This window comes from Oryctolagus cuniculus, chromosome 12 (assembly GCF_051225735.1).
Source record: "Oryctolagus cuniculus isolate XC-2025 breed Fujian yellow rabbit chromosome 12, ASM5122573v1, whole genome shotgun sequence".
NCBI classification, from domain to species: domain Eukaryota; kingdom Metazoa; phylum Chordata; class Mammalia; order Lagomorpha; family Leporidae; genus Oryctolagus; species Oryctolagus cuniculus.
The window spans coordinates 53,881,110-53,903,312 of record NC_142878.1 but is presented as its reverse complement, the minus strand read 5'-3'; the positions used below and the strand labels follow the sequence as shown (position 1 = coordinate 53,903,312).

Sequence of the window (22,203 nt, the reverse complement as noted above, 5' to 3'; positions counted from 1 at the left end):
GCTTCTTTTTTCATATACATAAAAAGATTTATTTATTTGAAATGCAGAATTTCAGAGAGACAGAAGCAGAGAGTGGTCTTCCATTTGCTAGGTCACTCCACAAATGGCCTCAATTTCTGGAGTTGGGCGGATCTGAAGCTAGCAGCCTCTTCTGGGTTTTCCAGGCAAGCAAAGGGCCCCAAGGACTTGCAACTTTCCCAGGCCATAACAGAGTGCTGAATCAAAGTGGAGCAGTAGGGACTCGAACCGCAGACGGTGGCTTTACCAATTAACCCACAGCACGACCCCCAAGAGTCTTCATATAAAAGCTTATCTGCTCTGCTTCCCAGCTTGCCATGTGAACTCCTCTCCAAAATCTGCCAATGAATCTTCCTTAAAGACTACACCTTGCCTTTTCAACTTTCTACTTCCCAAACTAAAATAGCAAACATCTATTCCCTTAAGTAGCGTACCTCAGGTATTTCATTATAGTAACCAAAAGCTAACAAATTTTATTTTATAAAATATATTCATATATTGAGAACATTAGTCTTCCTTATTCTGCTCATCTAAATTGCTTCATCCCTTGATTCGGTACCCATTCTCCATTCCCAATTAAAAGAATGACTTGTCCTTTAAAGCTCTTAAGTAATGCATTGACATTAAGCAATGTGAATTAGCTTTAATGTATTCTAGTATCTTGATGGAGACCGTCCACTTCACAGATCTACAGTTTATATATTGACTTCAACACATCCTAAGTTCTCCATTAATTCCTCAAACATCAAAGTAGTCTGACCACATTCTACAGGTGCTTCAGTAATACAAACTTCTTATGTACTCTAAGTCAAATTCATTAAAATAAAGCCTTTCTTCAATAATATTTAGTAATATGGAAGATCTACGTACTGGAAGTACACGTAATTTAACTTAGTTTCTTTCCTAAAAATAATTTCAAAGATTATAACAGGTGAAAGATTTTTGAAATGACTACTGTTGAATCAACTATAGCAGAGACCAAGCGGACCTGGCTGCTGCAAAAGCAGAACTCCATCATAGTATAATCAATAGAAAAGGATGACTTTTTCTCAGAGGATGTTGAGTGGTAGCAATCACATTTTTCATGTGGATATACACTATTTTCATTCCAGGTTCTTATTTTTATCATCAAGGCTCACTAACACTTAACTAGTCAAAGTCAACACCAGGAATATTAAATTACTTTTACATCCAAGAATAAGCCTGTCAGATACACGGTTTCATTATACACTTCATCCTAGAGCAACAAAAACCAAGAGATTTTAGTGGCAGTGTGAAGGGGAAGAAAGGCTCGAGAGCCTTAGATACAAAATGTTTTATATATTCCAATGTTCACCATTCCAGTTAGATCCTAAAACCAAAAAGTACAAGTTGCTTGTGGTTTGAATAAAGGCAAACCTGTTAAAACTTTTGGATTCTCGGGCTCGTGCTGTGGTGCAGCAGGTTAACACCCTGGTCTGAAGCACCGGCACCCCATACAGGCGCAGGTTTGAGACACGGCTGCTCCACTTTCAATCAAGCTCTATGGCCTGGGAAAGCAGAAGATGGCCCAAGTCCTTGGGCCCCTGCACCCAGGTGAGAAAGCCAGAAGAAGCTCCTGGCTTTGGATCAGCGCAGCTCCAGCCATTGTGCCCAAATGGGGAATGAACCATCAGATGGAAGGACCCCCCACACCCATCTCCTCTATGTAACTCTTTCAACTCTATCATAAAATCTGAAGGACTTTGTGATTTGGAGTATGGCAGTTAACACCACCTGATTATGAAAGAAATAAGGGTATGTGAACCTGAAACACAAGTTCTGGGATTAGCCTGGAATTAAAATTGAAATCTAGCCTTCAATCCAATTCTGCCTTTTTTTTTTTTTTTTTTGGACAGGCAGGGTGGACAGTGAGAGAGACAGAGAGAAAGGTCTTCCTTTGCCGTTGGTTCACCCTCCAATGGCCGCCGTGGCCAGCGCACAGCGCTGATCCGATGGCAGGAGCCAGGTACTTATCCTGGTCTCCCATGGGGTGCAGGGCCCAAGCACCTGGGCCATCCTCCACTGCACTCCCTGGCCACAGCAGAGATCTGGCCTGGAAGAGGGGCAACCGGGACAGAATCCGGCGCCCCGACCGGGACTAGAACCCGGTGTGCCTGGCGCCGCAAGGCGGAGGATTAGCCTAGTGAGCCGCAGCGGCGGCCTGCCTTTTGGTTTTAAAGAGTATTGGAGGTCAGATGATGAGCAGGATTTCACTGTCATTTAGCATGTCTTCTATCTACAAGGGGTCTTCAGAAAGTTCATCCAAAAATTGAGTATGATAAAAAATCTGCATGGATTTCATCAACAGCTTATCTTTTGCTCTTCTGATGTTTTGAAATAACCTTCTTACTTAGGCACATACACAGCAAAAATAAAATAAGTATCCCACAACACCTTGTTTCTACTGGCATTTCAGCAAGTCTTCTATCTAGTCATTTATTTGTTTACACAGGCTAATCATTATACACATTACCCTTTTGGCAAGTGGGGATACAGAAATGGCATCAATATGTCTTATTACGTAACAAACGATAGTAGACAACAAATAACTTACCTCGGATGAATTCAAATCCTTACCTTTAGAATTTCCTAGTATTATCTCTGAAATCTAGTGTCTAATTTCAATTTGAATTAGATGCCAAGGCAAATGCCCAATATGCTACAGTAAATAATTCATCTTTCTCTGGAGAGTTTTAATGACAGTGGCACTAGATGGCAGCAATGAGTTGAGAATTTCTAATGGAATGACTAAATCATCCAATTCTTTTTTTTCTAAAGATTATTTAAATTTATTTGACAGGAAGAGTTGCAGAGAGAGAAAGAGAGAGACATACAAAAGTCTTCCATCAACTGGCTCACTCCTAAAACGTGCATAATGGCTGGAGCAGAGCCGATTTGAGGTCAGGAGCCAGGAACTTCTTCCATGTGAATGCAGGGGCCCAAACATTTGAGACATCTTCTAATGCCTTCACAGGCCTTAGCAGAGAACTGGATAGAAGGAGCAGCAGGGAGGACTGGCTCCCATTTGGGATCCCAGCACTATAGGCCGTCCTTAAGAATGGCTAAATCTTGATTAACAAATTTTTACTCATTGACAATTTAGATTCATCAATACCAGTTAGGGGATAACGACTTTATGTGCCCATGTACAGCATCAACATCTCATGCAAGTGGTGTAACCATCAGCCCCTTTTATGTACCTGAAAGTCTCTTGTACCTCTTGGTACTTTCTCTTGTACTACTTGGACATCTCGGACCACCTTTTTTGCACTCTGTTTTCAATGTATCTTTATTCCTCCTATCCCCTATTATCTTCCCCTGCGTCTTCAGAAAGCACTGTAAAGTCACTATTTTTTTTTTGACAGGCAGAGTGGACAGTGAGAGAGAGAGACAGAGAGAAAGGTCTTCCTTTGCCGTTGGTTCACCCTCCAATGGCTGCCGCAGCCAGCGCACCACGCTGATCCGAAGGCAGGAGCCAGGTGCTTATCTTGGTCTCCCATGGGGTGCAGGGCCCAAGCACCTGGGCCATCCTCCACTGCACTCCCTGGCCACAGCAGAGAGCTGGCCTGGAAGAGGGGCAACCGGGACAGAATCCGGCGCCCCGACCAGGACTAGAACCCGGTGTGCCGGCGCCGCAAGGCAGAGGATTAGCCTAGTGAGCCGCAGCGCCAGCCTAAGTTAGAATATATTCTTCTATTCCCAGGGCTAACACCATGGCACAGCTGGTAAAGCCACTGCCATATGAACACCAGTTTGAGTCCCAGCTTCTGATCCAGTTCTCAGTTAATGTGCCTGGGAAAGAAGAGGAAGATGGTCCAATGTTTGGACCCTTGTATCCACTATGTTGACCTGGTATAAATAAGCTACTGGATTCTGGTTTTGGTCTGGCCCAGCCCTGGAAGGTCTGCCCATTTGCGGAAGTGCCCTGTGGACTAATTCTATCAATAAATATTTTAAAAACTTAAACAGCCGGTGCCGTGGCTCACTTGGCTAATCCTCTGCCTGCAGCACCGGCACCCCGGGTGTTGGTCCCAGTTGGGGCGCTGGGTTCTTTCCCGGTTGCTCCTATTCCAGTCCCGCTCTCTGCTGTGGCCCGGGAAGGCATTGGAGGGTGGCCCAAGTGCTTGCGCCCTGCACACCCATGGGAGACCAGGAGGAAGCACCTGGCTCCTGGCTTCGGATTGGCGCAGTGCGCCGGCTGTAGCAGCCATTTGTGGGGTGAACCAACGGAAGGAACACCTTTCTCCCTAACTCTGCCTGTCAAAAAAACAAACAAACAAACAAAAAAAAATCAGCATTTTCAGGGCAACATGACAACATGATAGAAGGAAAAAACATTCTAGTGTGTACAAGTAGTACAAACGTATGAGTAGTTTCAGCCACCCCCAAATTCACTATTTTTATGTAAACTACTATAATAGTAGAAACCATTATTGAATAAATGGCTCTACTGGACCAACATCATTCTTATCGAATCTTAGAAGAAATTACATGTGCAGGGAATGATGAGGTAGAATAGCAGGATAAGCTTCCACCTGGGTGCTGGCATCCCAGATGGGTGCCAGTTCATTTCCCAGATGCTCCTATTCTGATCCAGCTCTCTGCTGTGGCCTAGGCCCTTCAAACCTCACGAGACCTGGCTTCTGATTGGCGTAGGCTCAGATGCTGTGGACTTTTAGGGAGTCAATCAGTGGAAGGAACACCTTTCTACCTCGAACTCTACCTCTCCAATAAATATTTTTTTTAAATTACACTGCAACTGTTCAAACCTAAACACAAAACTGAGTCTCAAAAACAAGTGACAGGAAAAGAAAATATGAACTCAAAAACAAATCTATCCTAAATGTGAAAATATCATTACATGCCACCTGGTATGAAATAATAAACACAGGGTCCACACTGGAATCTCGGTTGGATTCTTGGCTCTGGCTTCTGCTTTCTAATTTGAAAAGCAGGGTGAGAACAAGAAAGAGAACCGGAGAGGTTATCTTCCAACTGCGACATCACAGCCCAAATAGCCACAATGGCAAGGCCAGTGCTGGGAGCTTCATCCTGTCCCCTTCAAGGGAAGCAGGGGCCAAGGTATCTGAGATCAACTTATACTGATTTTCCAGCTTGAGTTAACAGGGAGCTGAATCAGAAGTGCAACAGCCTACTAAGACTTGAAAAAGCTCTTATTTGGGATACTGGTATTGTAGGCAGACACTTAACCCACAGTTGCACAACACTGGTCACTTTAATATGGAGTATTATTAATCAACTTTATAAATTAAAGTATTAATGAATTATTTTCATTGTTTTGATATTTTGGTGATATGGTGTTTTTTATTTTTTGGCAGGCAGAGTGGACAGTGAGAGACAGACAGAGAGAAAGGTCTTCCTTTGCCATTGGTTCACCCTCCAATGGCCACTGCAGCAGGCGCACCGCGCCTATCCGAAGGCAGGAGCCAGGTGCTTCTCCTAGTCTCCCATGGGGTGCAGGGCCCAAGCACTTGGGCTATCCTCCACTGCACTCCCTGGCCACAGCAGAGAGCTGGCCTGGAAGAGGAGCAACCGGGACAGAATCCGGCGCCCCGACCAGGACTAGAACCTGGTTTGCCGTTGCTGTAAGGCGGAGGATTAGCCTAGTGAGCCGTGACGTGGGCCAGTATATGGTTCTTAAGCTCAGGTGAGAGGGCAGACGCTGCGGCATAGTGGGTGAAGCCACTGCCTGCGGTATACTCATGTACATGAGTACTGTGTATTTACAATAAAAATTTATAAATAAAAATATTTCCCATATAAAGGCTATCAAATAACAGCGTTTCATACCAGAGGCAGACAGAGAGGTCTTCCATCCACCGGTTTACTCCCCAACTGACTGTCAACAGCCAGAGCTGCGCTGATCCAATGCCAGGGGCCAGGAACTTCTTCCTGGTCTCCCAGGAAGGTGCAGGGGCCCAACTACTTGGGCCATCTTCTACTGCTTTCCCAGGACATACAGAGCTGGATCAAAAATGAAGCAGCCGGGACTTGAATCGGTGCCCATATGTGATGCTGGCACTACACCACAGGAGTGGCCCGGAAATTTTAAAACTTAAAATGGGGTGGGGACTGTAGCTTAGTAGGTAAAGCCGCTGCCTGAAGTGCCAGCATCACATGGGTGCCAGTTTGAATACAGGTTAGCTCCACTTCCAATCCAGCTTTCTGCTATGGCCTGGGAAAGCAGTGGGAGATGGTTCCAAGTCCTTGGGCTTCTGCACCCACGTTGGGAGACTTGGAAGAAGATTCTGGCTCTGGATTTCGGCCACAGCAGCCATCTAGGGAGTGAACCAGCAGATGGAAGATTTCTCTGTCTTTGCCTCTTTGTAATTATTTCAAATAAATAAATAATCCTGGAAAAAAAAAAAAAACTGGCTTTGAATTCTTCTGAACTTTCAACATCTACTCATTTATAGTTCAAAATTTTTTTGACAAATATATATTATTCCAACTATTCCCTATCCTGGCTGTCATCTATAAATGATTAGGGTAATTTAAAAAACTTTTTTGACGGGCAGAGTGGACAGTGAGAAAGACAGAGAAAGATCTTCCTTTGCCGTTGGTTCATCCTCCAATGGCCGCCATGGCCGGTGCACAGCAGCCAGCGCACCGCACTGATCCGAAGGGAGGAGCCAGGTACTTCTTCTGGTCTCCCATGGGGTGCAGGACCCAAGCACTTGGGCCATCCTCCACTGCACTCCCTGGCCACAGCACAGAGCTGGCCTGGAAGAGGGGTAACCGGGACAGAATCTGGCGCCCAGACCCAGACTACAATCTGGTGTGCCAGCACCGCAGGGGGAGGATTAGCGTATTGTGCTGTGGTGCCGGCCAAAAACACTACTTTGTTAATGTCCCTTTTTACATAGAAGAGCAGCCTACTTAGTACAAAGACTAACAGTGAAACACACTCCAGTTATTCAGGTGCTATTATTTCGGCTGGCTAGTGTTGTCAATACACACGTGTATATTTCACCATTATATAAACTCCTAATTTGTTAATGCAATGTTAACTCAATTTTGGGCAAGTTTTCCAAAATTTTTTTTAAAGATTTGAGAGACAGAGTTATAAACTGCAAGTAGGAGACAAAAAGGACTTCTAACTGCTGGACCACTCTCCAAATGGCCAGAACTGAGCTGGGTCCACAGCCAGGAGCTTCTTCTGGGTTCAGGAGCCTAAGCATGTGGGCCATCTTCCATGGCTTTCCCAGGCCACAAAGAGCTGGATCTGAAGAGCAGCAGCAGGGACACAAACCGGTGCCCATGTGGGATGCCAGCAACAAATGGGATGCCAGCACCACAGGCGCAGGCTTACCCCACTACAGCACAGAGCTGGCCCCTACAAAGTTATTTTCATCAAGTGCAGGGCTTCTTATTTCACTTATTTCATTCTCTTATCATAGTTCACTGTCCTGGAGAAACAGTCCCACCTTTAACAAAAGTTAGGTTTTTATTTTGCTGTGGGCAGAATTAAAATCTTTCAATTAAACATCCTTCACTGGTTTGTTTGAAATATATTCAGATATCTCAACTAAGATTTAAAATTATTTATTATTTGAAAGTCAGAGTTAAAATCAAAGAAAAGAAAAGGGAGAGAAAGAGAGGGGTCTTCCATCCACTGGTTAATTCCAGAGATGGTCCCAAAGGCCAGAGCTGAGCCAATCTGAAGCCAGGAGCAACCAGCTTCCTCCCACACAGGTGCAAGGTCCCAAGGAATTGGGCCATCTTCCACTGCATTCTCAGCCCATAGCAGAGCTGGATTGGAATTGGAGCAGCTAGGACTCAAACCAGCACCCATACTGGATGCCGGCACTGCAGGTGGTGGCTTTACAGGCTATGCCACAGTGCTGACACCCTGAATCACTTTAAAGATTATGAGACCAGCACTATGGTGCAGCTGTGGCATAGACATTCCATATGGGCACTGGGTCAAGTCCTGGTGCTCCACTTCAGATTCAGCTTCCTGCGAATTCATCTGGGAAAGCATGATAAGACAGCCGAAGTACCTAGATCTCTGCTTCCCCGTGGGAAACAAAGATTAAGCTCCTGACCTCAGCTTGGCCCAACCCTGGCTACTGTAGCCACTTGGGGAGTGAACCATTGGATGGAAGATTCTCTCTGCCTTTCTTCTTAACTATGCCTTACCAATAACAAGATTTTAAGGGGGGGGGGGGGCAGGGAGAAAAGGTTCATACAAAATAGCTATATCCTCACAATCTCAAGCTTTGTTCCTCAAAAGTAAAACTTTATTTAAAATAATTAAGAATGGTGATGGTGCTGTGTTTCATGTAAAGCTGCTGCCTGCTGTATTAGCATCCCATATGGGTGCCGGTTCAAGTTCCAGCTGCTTCAATCCGATCCATCTCTCTGCTATGGCCTGAAGAACAGTGGAAGTCAGCCCAGGTTCTTGGGCCCCTGCATCCAAATTGGACAGCAGGAAGAAGCTCGATTTGGATCAGAGCAGCTCTGGACATCTGAGGAGTAAATCAGCAGATGGAAGATTTCTCTCTCTGCCTCTCTGTAACTCTGCCTTTCAAATAAATAAATTTTTAAAAAAATAATTAAAAACACTGAATACAGGGAGTAGCACATAGCAAGCATTGTTTCTGCAGAAGTAGCTTCTGCATCATTTACCATTAATGGTACATACCGATAAAACAGGCCAACAAAACCAGTTAATAAATACTATTAAAAGCTTCTAGATTACTATAAAGGAAATAGACATTAAGCCAAAGATTACACTTAAACATGAAGGAAGTAACATTTTACACTATAATTCCTCCTGTATGCAAAGTTAAAAGGAAGTTTATTTCTGGTTTTATTTATGGTTCCCAAAATATACCTGGACTAATTTATCAAAAGCCTGAATTTCACTTTTGAGAATTCATAAGGTATAACAAGGATGTAACAGTAAACAGTAACAGTAATAGTGAATAATTAGGAAACAAGTTCTTGACAATGATTGAACCCTGAAAAAGTTTCAGCTTTTCAATTCCAAGGAATACAATTATCTTTAAATGACTCCATAATGACACAAGAAATGCTAAAGATGTTAAGGAGCATATACTAAGTCATATAGAAGAGATTATACAGAGGCTGGCACTGTGGAAGAGTGGGTTAAGCCACCACCTGCAGTGGTAGCATCCCATATGGGTGCTAGTTCGAGACCTGCCTGCTACACTTCCCATCCAGTTCTCTGCTATGGCCTGGGTCAGCAGTAAAAGATGGCCCAGGTTCTTGGCCACTGCACCCATGTGGGAAACCTGAAATATGCTCCTGGCTCTGGATCAGAGCAGTTCTAGCCTTTGTGGCCCAATAGGGAGTGAACCAGTGGATGGAAGACCAACTTCACTCACCCTGCCTCTCCTCTGTGTAACTGACTTTCAAATAAATAAAATAAATTAAAAAAAAAAATTGTTAAGAGATCCCAGACTGCAGTGAAACTGTAAGGTGTATAAATATCATTTCCTCTCAAATTTTAGTAATACCTGTTGCTTGGTAATTTTTTCCATTCTATAAGCAACATAAACTTCCCTAGAATTTAATCATTTTGATGACTACAACATACAATTAGCCTAAACCTGTATCTTTAAATGGGCATTCCATAATTTGAGAAGTCCCATTCATTAGATGTCCCAACATCTAAATGCAGACATCTGTCTACATTCTCCACTGTCAAGTGCCATCACTAAATGCTATTTGTTTCCATAAACAGTCTACAAATATCAAACAAGAATTAAGAATATGTAATATAATACTTTTCTTAAAGTAACATTTTGGAAGTTTCTTCAGTAAGCTCAATCTTGACTGGAAACTAAAACATCAAGGGGCAGCTAATACACAAAAATAAAAATATACAGGAAGGTTTTATTATTTGAATATAATTTATAATTGAAGTGAATGAGAGTAACAGGGATAGTGTAAAATCTCCCAGTAAGAAAAACTGTCTTTATACTTACAGAATCTTATTTTAAGACTTTTAAATCCTTAACCAATTATTTCCTTTCAAATTGTTCAGCAAAAAATATTTAAAGAAAAAGCAAACATGGCAATCTAGGAACGTGACTTTACATAGGAATTAAATCATTAAACATTTCTGTTGAGTATTTTTCTTAAGAAATCAGACAAAAGGGCATCTGGAGCAGCTATTAAGAAAATGCATGGGGTGCACACTTCCCACACTAGGGTGCCGAGGACAAAGTCCCAGATCTGCTTCCAATTTTAGCCTCTACCTATGTGTACCCTGGGAGACAGGGGATGGCTCAAGTACTTTGTTTCCTACCATCCAAGTGGGAGATCTGGGAGTTCTGAGCTCTTGGCTTCACCCTGCACCAGCACCAGCTGCAGTGTGAATCTGGAGAGCAAATTCAGTGAATGTATCTCCCCCGTCTTTCAAATACAACAAAAATTGAATTTTACTTAAAGTACTTTTAATAAAAAAAGCTGAAGGGTCGGGCACCATGGCGTATTGGGTAAAGCCACCACCTGCAGTGCCAGCATCCCATATGGTTTAGCAGTAAAAGATGGCCCAAGTCATTGGGCCCTTGCATCCATTTTGGAGACCAGGAAGAAGCTCCTGGCTCAGGGTTTCAGATCAGTACAGCTCCAGCCTTAACAACCATCTACGGAGTGAATTGATGGACGAAAGGCCTCTCTTTCTCTGCCTCTGCCTATCACTCTGCCTTTCAAATAAATAAAAAAATCTTTAAAAAAAAGCTGGAGATAAAATGGTCACATAATTATTATAACTACAGACCTAGCTTGATCTGCAAACTTATGTTTCCTTAGTGTGACTCTTTTACACTAGATTGATCACATCATGACAAGACAATTCAAAATACACATAGGATATTATGTGCTTCTGATTATTAGCTAACATAGTATCACCATCTAGCCCACCTACCTGTTCTGAAAGTACTTGATATTCTATTTCTTTTTAAAAGATGATGTGCTTGGAACCGGTGCTGTGGCGCATTCAGTTAAGGCCCTAGCCTGAAGGGCTGGCATCCCATATGGGTGGCGGTTTGAGACCCAGCTGCTCCACTTCCGATCCAGCTCAGTTAGGGCCTGGGAAAGCAGTGGAGAATAGCCCAAGTCCTTGGACCCCTGCACCCACTTGGGAGAACTGGAAGAAGCTCCTGGCTTCGGACTAGCGCAGCTCCAGCCGTTGCAGCCAACTGGGGAGTGAACCAACAGATGGAAGACCTCTCTCTGCTTCTCCTCTCTGGGTGTAGCTCTTTTAAATAAGATGATGTGCTTGAAAGGAAAGTAATTAGAGAGAGGGAGAGAAACTAATCTTCCATCCACTGGTTCATTCCCCAAATGGCTGCAAAGGGCTGGGGCTTTGCCAGGCTGGAGCCAGGAGCCTGGAGTACTTGGGTCATCCTCTGCTTCTTTCTCAGGTGCCATTAACAGTGAGCTGGATCACAAGTGGAAGAGACAGGACTCAATAGGAAACCACATGGGCTGTGCTACAACGCTATATTCAAGAAGTCACGTTTCAAATTTTGCACCTAAAACTCATTTTTAGACTCATGTCCATTTATATAAAATGTGTGAATTCTCAACTCACCACAAATATCAGAAATGTACTTGTCAGAAAGCCCAACAACAACAAAAAAAAAAAAAAAAAAAAAGGCCGCCGCCTTGGCTCAGTAGGCTAATCCTCCGCCTTGCGGCACCGGCACACCAGGTTCTAGTCCCGGTCGGGGAGCCGGATTCTGTCCCAGTTGCCCCTCTTCCAGGCCAGCTCTCTGCTGTGGCCAGGGAGTGCAGTGGAGGATGGCCCAGGTGCTTGGGCCCTGCACCCCATGGGAGACCAGGATAAGTACCTGGCTCCTGTCATCGGATCAGCACTGCCAGTCAGCTGGACTGGCAGAGGAGCAACCGGGACAGAATCCTGCGCCCCAACCAGGACTAGAACTGGGAATGCAGGCGCCGCAAGGCAGAGGATTAGCCTGGTGAGCTGCAGTGCCCACCATTTTCTTTTTTAATAAAACTGCAGCTTTTTTTTTTTTTTGACAGAGTGGACAGTGAGAGAAAGAGACACACACACACAAAGGTCTTCCTTTTGCTGTTGGTTCACCCTCCAATGGCCACCGCACTGTAGCTGGCGCACTGCGCTGATCCGATGACAGGAACCAGGTACTTATCCTGGTCTCCCATGGGTTGCAGGGCCCAAGCACTTGGAGCCATCCTCCACTGCACTCCCTGGCCACAGCAGAGAGCTGGTGTGGAAGAGGGGCAACCTGACTGGGACTAGAACCTGGTGTTCCGGCGCCGTAAGGCGGAGGATTAGCCTAGTGAGCCGAAGCACCAGCCTTAAAATTGCATCTTAAAACAGCCCAGTAAATCCATAATCCTAGCATAAGACAACGAAGTTTCAAAGACAATAACTAGGGAATTTTTGGAGAACACACTTGCCTACCTCAATTGTGGGGTAAAGTTAAACATCAAAACCAGTAAGGGAAGATGACTATACTTAATGATTTATAAAATGACAGCGTGTAGTTCACCATCTTCACAATAAATTTCAGTAAGAGGGCTAGGGTAAAAACTTTGTTTAAAATGTGATCAACAAAGTAATGTCAATGTTATTACGGACATGGGAGAAAAGCCAAGTTCTGATTCAGTTAACTCTAGCTAGAGTTTTCTCAGTTTTGGAATAACTCAGGAGCAATAGTTAATCTAAACAAGAAGCATGAAGAATATTTCAGCAAATATATCCGATTAGGCTGAAAGAAAAACCTGATGTCCTTTAATGGGCTATGGCTGTCTTTTTTTAAGATTTAATTGGCCACAACGGCCAGAACCGCACCAATGGAATCCAGGAGCCTCTTCTGGGTCTCCCACTTGGGTGCAGAAGCCCAAGGACTTGGGCAAACCTCTACCCCCTTCCCAGGCCACAGCAGAGAGTTGCATCGGAAGTGGAACAGCCGGGAAGTGAACCCGATACGTCAATGCCGGCCCCTATGGCTATCTCTTATACACAGCAATAGTTTTTCCCTTAAAGGGAACTGGTACAAGGGTACCAATTCATCTCAGTTTTGATCACAGACCCAACACGCAGCAGCCTATGCCCCGAAATACAAACCTGACCCATCTCATCACAGCCAAATCTATTTTAAGACTATTTTTCCATTTAATTATTACAACTGCTTATACTAAACCCCTACTCACATACTTATGCTATGTACACCCAGACAGAGAATAAGGAAACTTAGGCTTTTTAATTAGAAAAAAATACAATACTGCTGATTATAATACCCAAACAGTTCTTTAGAACAGAGTAAAAGTTGTCTTTCAACTCTTAAATTCTACTGCCTGTCCAAAGGTAATTAACATTAACTACTTTGCATGTATCTTTCCAGATATAGGTAATTCTTTATACCCTTACATAATAAAAAAATATTCTGTAGACTTGTGATGTGAGGTGAGGAGGTAGGGGATTTAAAGCCTAAGTGACAGAGCACATCACTGGGGATTTTTTTAGTAAAAACCAATAAAATTTATAATACACAAGGAAAAACATTGAGGAAGAAACCTATGTACTTTTTTATTTTTTGGCAGGCAGAGTGGACAGTGAGAGAGAGGAAGACAGAGAAAGGTCTTCCTTTTTCTGTTGGTTCATCCCCCAATGGCCGCTGCGGCCGGCCAACATATGTACTTATGACAGTAAGGCAGCCACTGTAGCTAAAGCAGAATATATGAACAGGTGAAGATGGAAGGAGTCAACAGATAAATAGGTATCTTCTAATTCACAATAAAATCTTTAGAGCCAAACAGGAAGCCATAGGTGAATTCAAATACAATCTCTAAAGATTTGATATTTATTAATTTATTTTAAATTTATTAATAAAGATTCATTTATTTGAAAGGCAGAGTTAGAGAAAGAGAGCGCAATCTTCCTCCCCAAATGGTCACAAAGGCCAGGGCTGGGCCATCTGGGTCTCCCACATGGGTAGCAAGGCCCAATCACTTGGGTCATCTTCTGCTGCTTTTTCAGGCCCATTAGCAGGAAACTGGATTGGAAGTGGAGCAGCAGGGACCATATTGGATGCTGGCATTGTAGGTGGCACCTTACCTGCTCTGTCACAATGTTGGCCCACGCATTTTTCAAATACTACATTTTAATAGAATCAATCTAGCTACCACTTACTATATATCACTGAAGACAAAAGAAATATAAACTTATTGCAATAATTCACAAGACAATTGGAAACTACCCACCTGGTAGCAATGTGTGGTGACTTGTTACATTTTAAAGTAAAAACTGTTTTAAAGGCCAAAGGAAATGAACCATGAGAAAAGAGGCAAAACATTAGGCATATCATGAAAATTAGCTTCATTACCTGAAATGGGGGAAATCCAGTTTTTTAAGATTCATTCATTTTGCCAGCGCCGCGGCTCACTAGGCTAATCCTCCACCTAGCAGCGCCGGCACACCGGGTTCTAGTCCTGGTCGGGGTGCCGGATTCTGTCCCGGTTGCCCCTCTTCCAGGCCAGCTCTCTGCTGTGGCCAGGGAAGGCAGTGGAGGATGGCCCAAGTGCTTGGGCCCTGCACCCCATGGGAGACCAGGAAAAGCACCTGGCTCCTGCCATCAGATCAGCGCTGTGCACTGGCCACGGCGGCCATTGGAGGGTGAACCAACGGCAAAGGAAGACCTTTCTCTCTGTCTGTCTCTCTCACTGTCCACTCTGCCTGTCAAAAAAATTTATTTATTTATTTATTTGAAAGTCAGAGTAACACAGAGAGAGGAGAGGCAGAGAAGAGGTCTTCCATCTGCTGATTCACTTACTAGATGGCTGTAACAGGCGCAGCTGCACTGATCCAAAGCCAAGAGCCAGGAGCCTTTTCCCAGTTTCCCAGGTGGGTTTAGGGACCCAAGGACTTGGGCCATCATCTACTGCTTTCCCAAGCCATAGCAGACAGCTGAATGGGAAGCAGAGCACTCCCGGCACCCATATAGGATGTTGGCACTGCAGGTGGCAACTTTACCTGCCATACCATAGCACCAGCACTGAAATCCTAGTTTGTTATTTTCCTGAGTCAGCACGGTGGTGTAGTGGGTAAACCTGCCGCACCACCGGCTGTTCCACTTCTGGTCCAGCTCCCTGCTAATGCACCTGGGAAAGCAACAGAAGATGATGACCCAAGTGTTTAAGTCACTGCAACCACAGGGAACCCTGAGGTTGTTCCTCGCTCCTGGCTTCAGATCGTCCCAGCTTTAGCCATTGCAGCCATTTGGAGAGTGAACTAACAGATGGAAGATCTCTTTCTCTGTAACTTTGCCTTTCAAATAAATAAATCAATCACAGAAAAAATTTTGATTCACCTGTCAAGGGAGCTGTCAGTAGGTAACTAAATAGGTGGGTATGTTATTCAATAGCAGAGCCCAGGCTGCAAACATAATCTTAGGAATCTGCTTTTAAGTAGGATATAAAATCTTAATACTGAAATGTCCCAAGAAATGGAAAGACAAGACAGTGGAAGGAATGAATTACAGAGAAATCTAGAAAGCAGCTAAAACCACAAAAAAAACTTAAAGTAAAAGATGTTTCATGAAAAAGTGGCTTAACTGGCTAAATGACAAGACATCAAGCACATGAGGCTTTTAAAAGCCAACAGTGTGGCACAGCAGGTAAAACTGCTGAGTTGCCAGCATTCAAGTCCAGGCAACACTTCTTTTTGTTTTTTTGTTTTGTTTTGTTTTGACAGGCAGTCAGTGAGAGAGTGAAAGGTCCTCCTATTCCGTTGGTTCACCCCCCAATGGCCGCTGTGAGCAGCGCACCACGCTGATCTGAAGGCAGGAGCCAGGTGCTTCTCCTGATCTCCCATCTGGGTGCAGGGCCCAAGGACTTGAGCCATCTGCCACTGCACTCCCTGGCCACAGCAGAGAGCTGGACTGGAAGAGGGGCAACCGGGACAGAATCCGGCACCCCAACCGGTACTAGAATTCGGGGTGCTGGCGTCACAGGTGGATGATTAGCCTAGTGAGCCCCGGCGCTGGCCCCAGGCAACACTTCTGATCTAACTCCCTACTAAAGCGCCTAGGAAAGTGGCAGAGGATGGCTCAAGTACCAAACGGGACCATTGCGCCCATGTGGGAGAACCAGAAGCCCCTGGCCTTGGATCAGCCCAGCTTGAACCATTTGGCCATTTCAGGGTGAAGCACCAGATTGAAGATCTCTAACTCTACCTTTCAAATAAATAAATCTTTAATAAAAAAGTTACTTACAAAAAATAATAAAAGAACTACTGGATTTAGTAACACATCCTTCCAGGTACTTTATAGGCCAAAAATTTCTCTTGCCCCCAGCTAAAGCTTAAGCTTTCTTACTTCCCTACAAGAATGTCATCACAAAGATTATAAAATTACACCAAAGCTACATGAAGATATTTTATGAAGTTTATAGGGAATAAGAAAATTAAAAGGTAAACTTGTGACTGGCATTGTAGCTCAGTGAACCAAGCCCTGACCTGGTATGATTGCATCCGGTAACACCACGCAGCTGCTCTGTCTCCCTCCCGGTGCCCTGGTATTGTGCCTCGGAAAGCTAGGGATAAGGGCTCAACTATTTGGGCCCCTGCGATGCACAAGAGACCCAGATGTAGTTTCTGGCTCCTGGTTTCCACCTGGCCCAGCTGATGCAGCCACTTGTGGAATGAACCAGAGGATGGAAGATCTTTCTGTCCCTCCCTCTTTCTATAACTCTACCTCTCAAATAAGAAAATACTAAAAAATAAAATCTAGTCTCTAACTCCCTTCCACAGATTCATCAATTCCAAGATGGTCTAGATATTGGACATGTATGTCCCTGGCCCATCTTATTCTATGTATTTTTGGTGAGTACCTTCCAACAGTATTTCTTGCTGAGAGCACAAATTTTTCCATCATTGTCTGTGCTTTCACACATATTCACCTTTTCAGATCTAGGCATCACCATCAGCTCCTTTAGTCTATCTCTTCCTCTATATCCAGTCTAAATTCAGCTCTTTAGTTTTTTTTCCATAGCACTTTTCCTTTATGGACACAGATCATAAAAAATTCCATCAATGGTATCAATATCCAAGGTAAAAGACAATTGCCTGTTTTTTGTTCACCCCTATATAACTAAGCCTAATGATTTTCAGAGTAAGCACACAAATATACATAGACTAAAAGGTCTACTTGAAAAATCATTGATGTGCTCAAGGAACAAAACATTAAACTGTCCAACTTTTCATTCTGCTTGTCCATCTTATCACACCCACCACAAATCCTAAACCTAGACCCAGATTTCTAAACTATCAGCATTATCTTTTCAGGCCAACTCATCATTCTTTCCTCGATTTTAACAGCTTCCTTTTTCTCTTTCACTTCCAGTCGTACTTCCCCCCTAAAACACTTCCAAAACAAGAATGACATTTCTAAAATAGAAAATCTGGTATTATTTTCCAGTTTTTTAGAATCTTTCACAGGCTCACCATTGGTTTCCGGATAAAACACCAACTCCCTGTCTTGGCTTCCAAATTTTCATGATCTGGTCTTAAGATTCAATTGAGGGGCTTGCACTATGGCGCAACAGGTTAACCTATCTGCAGTGCTGGCATCCCATATTGGCACCAGCTGAGACCCACCTGCTCCACTTCAAATCCAGCTCTCTGCTCTGGCCAGGGAAAGCAGAAGATGGCCCAAATGTTTGGGCCCCTGCACCACATGGGAGACCAAGTAGCAGATCCTAGCTCCTGACTTCAGATCGGCCCAGCTCTGGCCATTGAGGCCATGTGGGAAGTGAAATCAGCGGACAGAAGTCCACTCTCTGCCTCTCCCTGTTACTGCTTTCAATAGGACCTGTGCTCACCTCTAAAATTATACAATAAAATTACCTCATTCATCTATCTTTCCTACTATGCTCCAAATTCCTTTAGACAGGAACCATGATACTTTTAATCCCCTTAAGCCAGAAAACATGACCATAAAATTATGAATTTGTAAAACTAAAAAGTCAATCAAATTGAAGCCATAGTCAAGAGCTATCACACGGCAACAGAGAGCAACAAAAAGGTAGAAACAGCTCTCATACTAGAAAAGGATTCTCAGGGGCAGGCATGTGGCACAGCAGTTAAGACACTGTTTGCAATACCTGCACATACTGGAGTGCCTGGGTTTGAGTCCCGGCTCCCCTTCAGATTCCAGCTTCCAGATAATGCACAAGTGGTGGCAGATGATGGTTCAAATAATTGGGTAGTGGGTGGCCTGGACTGAGTTCAGAGCTCTTGGCTTCTACCTCGCCCAGTCCTGGCCATGTAGGCAGCTGGGGAATAAGCCAGCAGATAGAGAATCTCTTTCAAAATAAATAAAAAAAGGATTCTCATTCCTTTTCCAGATATCCTGAACAAATTGACCTTTAAATTTCTTCAATTCTATTTTCATTTGAGGCTACTTTTGGTATTTTTTTTTTTACCTAGACTGGGCTGACTTAAAGGGCAAGTAGGTGACTTACCCTAATGACACAGGAATTTATACAACTAAAAAAAATCATTTTACTTATCCCTAAGTGGAAATCTTCTATAGCATCTCTGAATGGCAATCAATAGAATCCATTGTGGTCAGTAAAATATTACAGGTTAAAATTCTTTTGGCTATCTACTCCTTAATCTCCATATTATGCCCAAGACTAATCAGTATTCATCCCTTCCTATCACCCTCAGGAAAACGCTGATTCCTGGTATCTAGCTGGACTTCTGGTAAACACTATAAAAGGGGGTCAGCCTTAAATCTTTCTTGATTTGGATTCAGAAAGTAAACCGATTTCCCTGCTTTCTGTGGTTAAAAAGCCTCTAACAACACTTATCTCAAATTTTAAAAAACTTGTAAAAGTTAGCACTGTAAAATATCACAGCATCTCTATTGTTTGATTCATCGTAAACTTTGAGATAAAGGCTAAATACAATCCAAGATGTTGTCACAAAGGATTACCCTGTAGGTGACAGGAAATTTTTACTGAATTATACTAAGAAAAAAAAAGTACTTCCTGATAGTCTTGTTGCTAATTATTAGAGTAAGCCATTTTCATGGTGAAGTATAGGTAACCTTTGGCTTCTCTTGCTAATTACCAAAAATTCTCGAATCAGCCTGTTAATTAGAAACCTCTATTATTCTTTTAGCTTACACAAATAACTGAGGTTGCCTCCCTTTGTAAACAGCTCAAGCACGCGTATCTTCCAAATACTTCCACAGACTATTGACCTTGACCGCATCAAGTGAAAGCAATCTATTTCCTAGCCTTTGCAATGAAACCAAGTGGACCTCACACCTCTTACCATCACCCAGGAAGGGTGTACATCTGTTCCGAAGGCCCCCCTGGCTCCAGGTCATCCTGGCTGCTGCTGCTCCAGGCTGGGCATCCATGTTGCTGCAGCTTGTGGTTTGTGAGGGGTAGTGTACAGGAAAAGCAGGATGGGATTTCAAGGGAAACAGGAGGAAGATGGCTTTCTGGGAAAATGCCATCACCATAGGTGTTAAGTAGTACCACACACATTTTATTGCAGCACACTTTAAAAATTTAACAAATGAAAGATTAAAAATAAAAAAAATAAAAATAAAAAAAATTAAAAATACAGACGTCCAGAGATGCTCTAAAACAGTTAAGTTAAAGATCAGGAAAAATAAGGTCACAGACTTAACAGCCAGTAAAATTATTTCCAGTGTAGGGAAGGGGTTGAGGGCAAGGGTGGGGTTGGGAGAGAAAAGGTTTATGTGATCAATCCACTTAAAAATGCTAATGCCTTCACTTTCTCTCCCAAGATGCAAAACTCCAAAGTCAATCAGGAGGTCGGAGAAATTCTTATAAACATTCAGAAAAACTCGATTTTAATCCGGTTAAAAATCATCAGTGTCATTATCATCATCATCACCACCATCATAAGTATAATAATAAATAGTAACTAGTAACAACAATAAAAAGGAAATCAGCGGAAAGTCAGGAAAAATGTAAAAAAAAAATTGGAATAACTTACTGTAGCTGAAGATCAAAAAAATCTCACTGTAAAAAAACAAAAATAAAAATAGCCCAGATTAGAAAAACGGGAGGTGCAAAAATGTCAAGTCAGTAAAGTTCATTTCTTTTCTCTTTCCAAAAGCAGTTTCCATAAAAACCGCAAGGGTAAAGTTCTCAGTAGCAGACAAGCAAAGCCCTTTCCACATCATCAATCAATCTTAAAAATACACGAGGAAGTAGAGAGGTCAGTTTATGAGAGACTAAAAGGCTCCTCCTCCTCTAACCCAACTGCTGCAGAAAAAATACAAATAGAAATTTAAAAATTACATCTTAAATCCAGGTCCCGTTTTGGAAACGATTAAAAAAAAAACACCTGTAAATTTGCTGTAGTGCACATCAAGTTGCATTATGTTTAAAATGTCTTTATAAAATCAGTTTTGGAATGGGAATGTGTGTGTTCTGGAAGGGTGGGGAAGGAAGGTTAAAAATCAAAGCTGAGCTCCAGTGAGTAGGGATGGGGTTCGCCTTGCTGCCCTGTGAAAGGAGAAGGGACAGATTGAGTCAGAGTTCCTCAGAAATGTTGTGCCCTAAACCCCCAAGACAGAAACATCTGTCTATTGAACCTAATACATTTTGGAAAACAATATTCCACTGGGATGCGAAGCGTCTATAGAATCAGCACCTCTACCAGTGATTGTTTTCCCAATTCTTCAACATCAATAGGTGACTGGAATTAAATAACATGTCAGTATCCCCTTAAGGGTCCTCAAGAGTCTACATTTGAACATTCCTCTTGAATCAGCAGTTTGGGCAAAGAAAATACAGAAAACTAGGCAATGAATAGAGATGAAGTGAGCAAATGTCAAATACTGAGATTATGACGGCAAGTAGATTCATAGGTTTTAAACGTTAGGTCCATGTAGTTTTCCTTGTGGCTAATGCAGACTGAAGGTAAGTGATCATGCAGATTAGAGATGACTCATCTATTCTCAAAACCAATGAGTGATCAAACTCTAGGATCTGATAGGTTCTACAGGTAGGGGGAAAGATGTTTTAAATAAAAAGAGCATTTTATTCCACTGTTAGAATGAAAAACCACACAGAGGGAAGGGGAAAAAAGAAATTATGGCAACTGAATATGCACATTTAATGTCATAAAACAGGTGGAAAAAAAAAAACCAAAACCGGTCCCTAAGTAATTTCTTACTGTTTCTGTGGTTAACTTTTTATCAACCAGTGTATGTATTTAATTCAGGAATATGATGCATAATATTGTTAAAAATAATATAAATGACAAAAACCAGTTTTATCAGCTAAAAATAAAAACTGCAGTTAGACTCTAGTTCCTTGTCCAAATAAACTTGAATTAGCTGCATACACATTTCAATATTCAGTCATGGGGCCTTAATCTCCCTTGTAAATGTCAGTATACAAAAAACTCTAAATTGAGCTTTTTACAGATGGCCGTTGAGCTGATTACTATCAATGACTACAGCAACGAAATACTAAAACACTCAAATTTCAACTGTGCATTTTAAAAAAAAGACCAGTTTAGACGCTACACATTAGGTTACTTTCACATTTGATGTGTAAAACTGTACAAAATGTACACTTAAATGTTATTTGCTTTTAGTCATTATCTGAGAAATAGTCATGGTGAAACTTCAAGTTTCTTATTTGCCTGTAATTTCAGGATATGAGTGGGCATTCAGGCTAGCAGTTAAGACACCTGCACCCAACAGTGGAAGGCCTGGTTTCAACTCCTGGCTTGTTCAACTCCCTGATAGGCAATGGTGATTGCTCAAGTCACTGAGTTCCTGCCACCAACACGGAAGACTTAGAGTGCATCTGCCTTTTCCAGCTCTTGGTTTTCTGTCTCAGTTTGGTTGTTCCAGGCGATCTGGGAAGTAAACAACCAGTGGGCAAGAACACTGTCCTACAAATAATTTTTAAAAATTTTAATTTCAACATATGTTAATTCTATGGCTCATCCACAAACCCTCTGCACATGTCCCAAGACATACTTTTTAAACAATAATATGAAAAATAAGAATTTTATCTTCCAGTGTCCAAAGTTAAGCCATCTCCCAAGATAGTATGTTGAGTTAATGCACTACCACTCATAAAAAAAGACAGGGGCCGGCACTGTGGCATAGCGGGGAA

General features: G+C 42.7%; 1 protein-coding gene across 51 annotated transcripts in view; it reads right to left on the bottom strand.

The window, feature by feature from the left end:
• The window catches only part of HNRNPC (heterogeneous nuclear ribonucleoprotein C), a 56,351-nt gene that overhangs the window by 31,059 nt on the left and 3,089 nt on the right, over window positions 1-22,203 (bottom strand). For 13 of the 51 annotated variants that reach the window (XM_070053233.2, XM_089309095.1, XM_089309098.1 and 10 more), the window contains 2 exons: window positions 20,368-20,574; window positions 20,060-20,085 (listed from right to left, as the gene is read on the bottom strand). The exons of 20 other annotated variants lie outside the window; for them this stretch is intronic. Coding sequence is in view for 3 of the 31 variants with exons in the window: in XM_070053203.2 (XP_069909304.1) it covers window positions 19,364-19,366 (3 nt within the window). In the remaining 28 variants the exon portion in view is untranslated. 51 annotated transcript variants of the gene reach the window in all.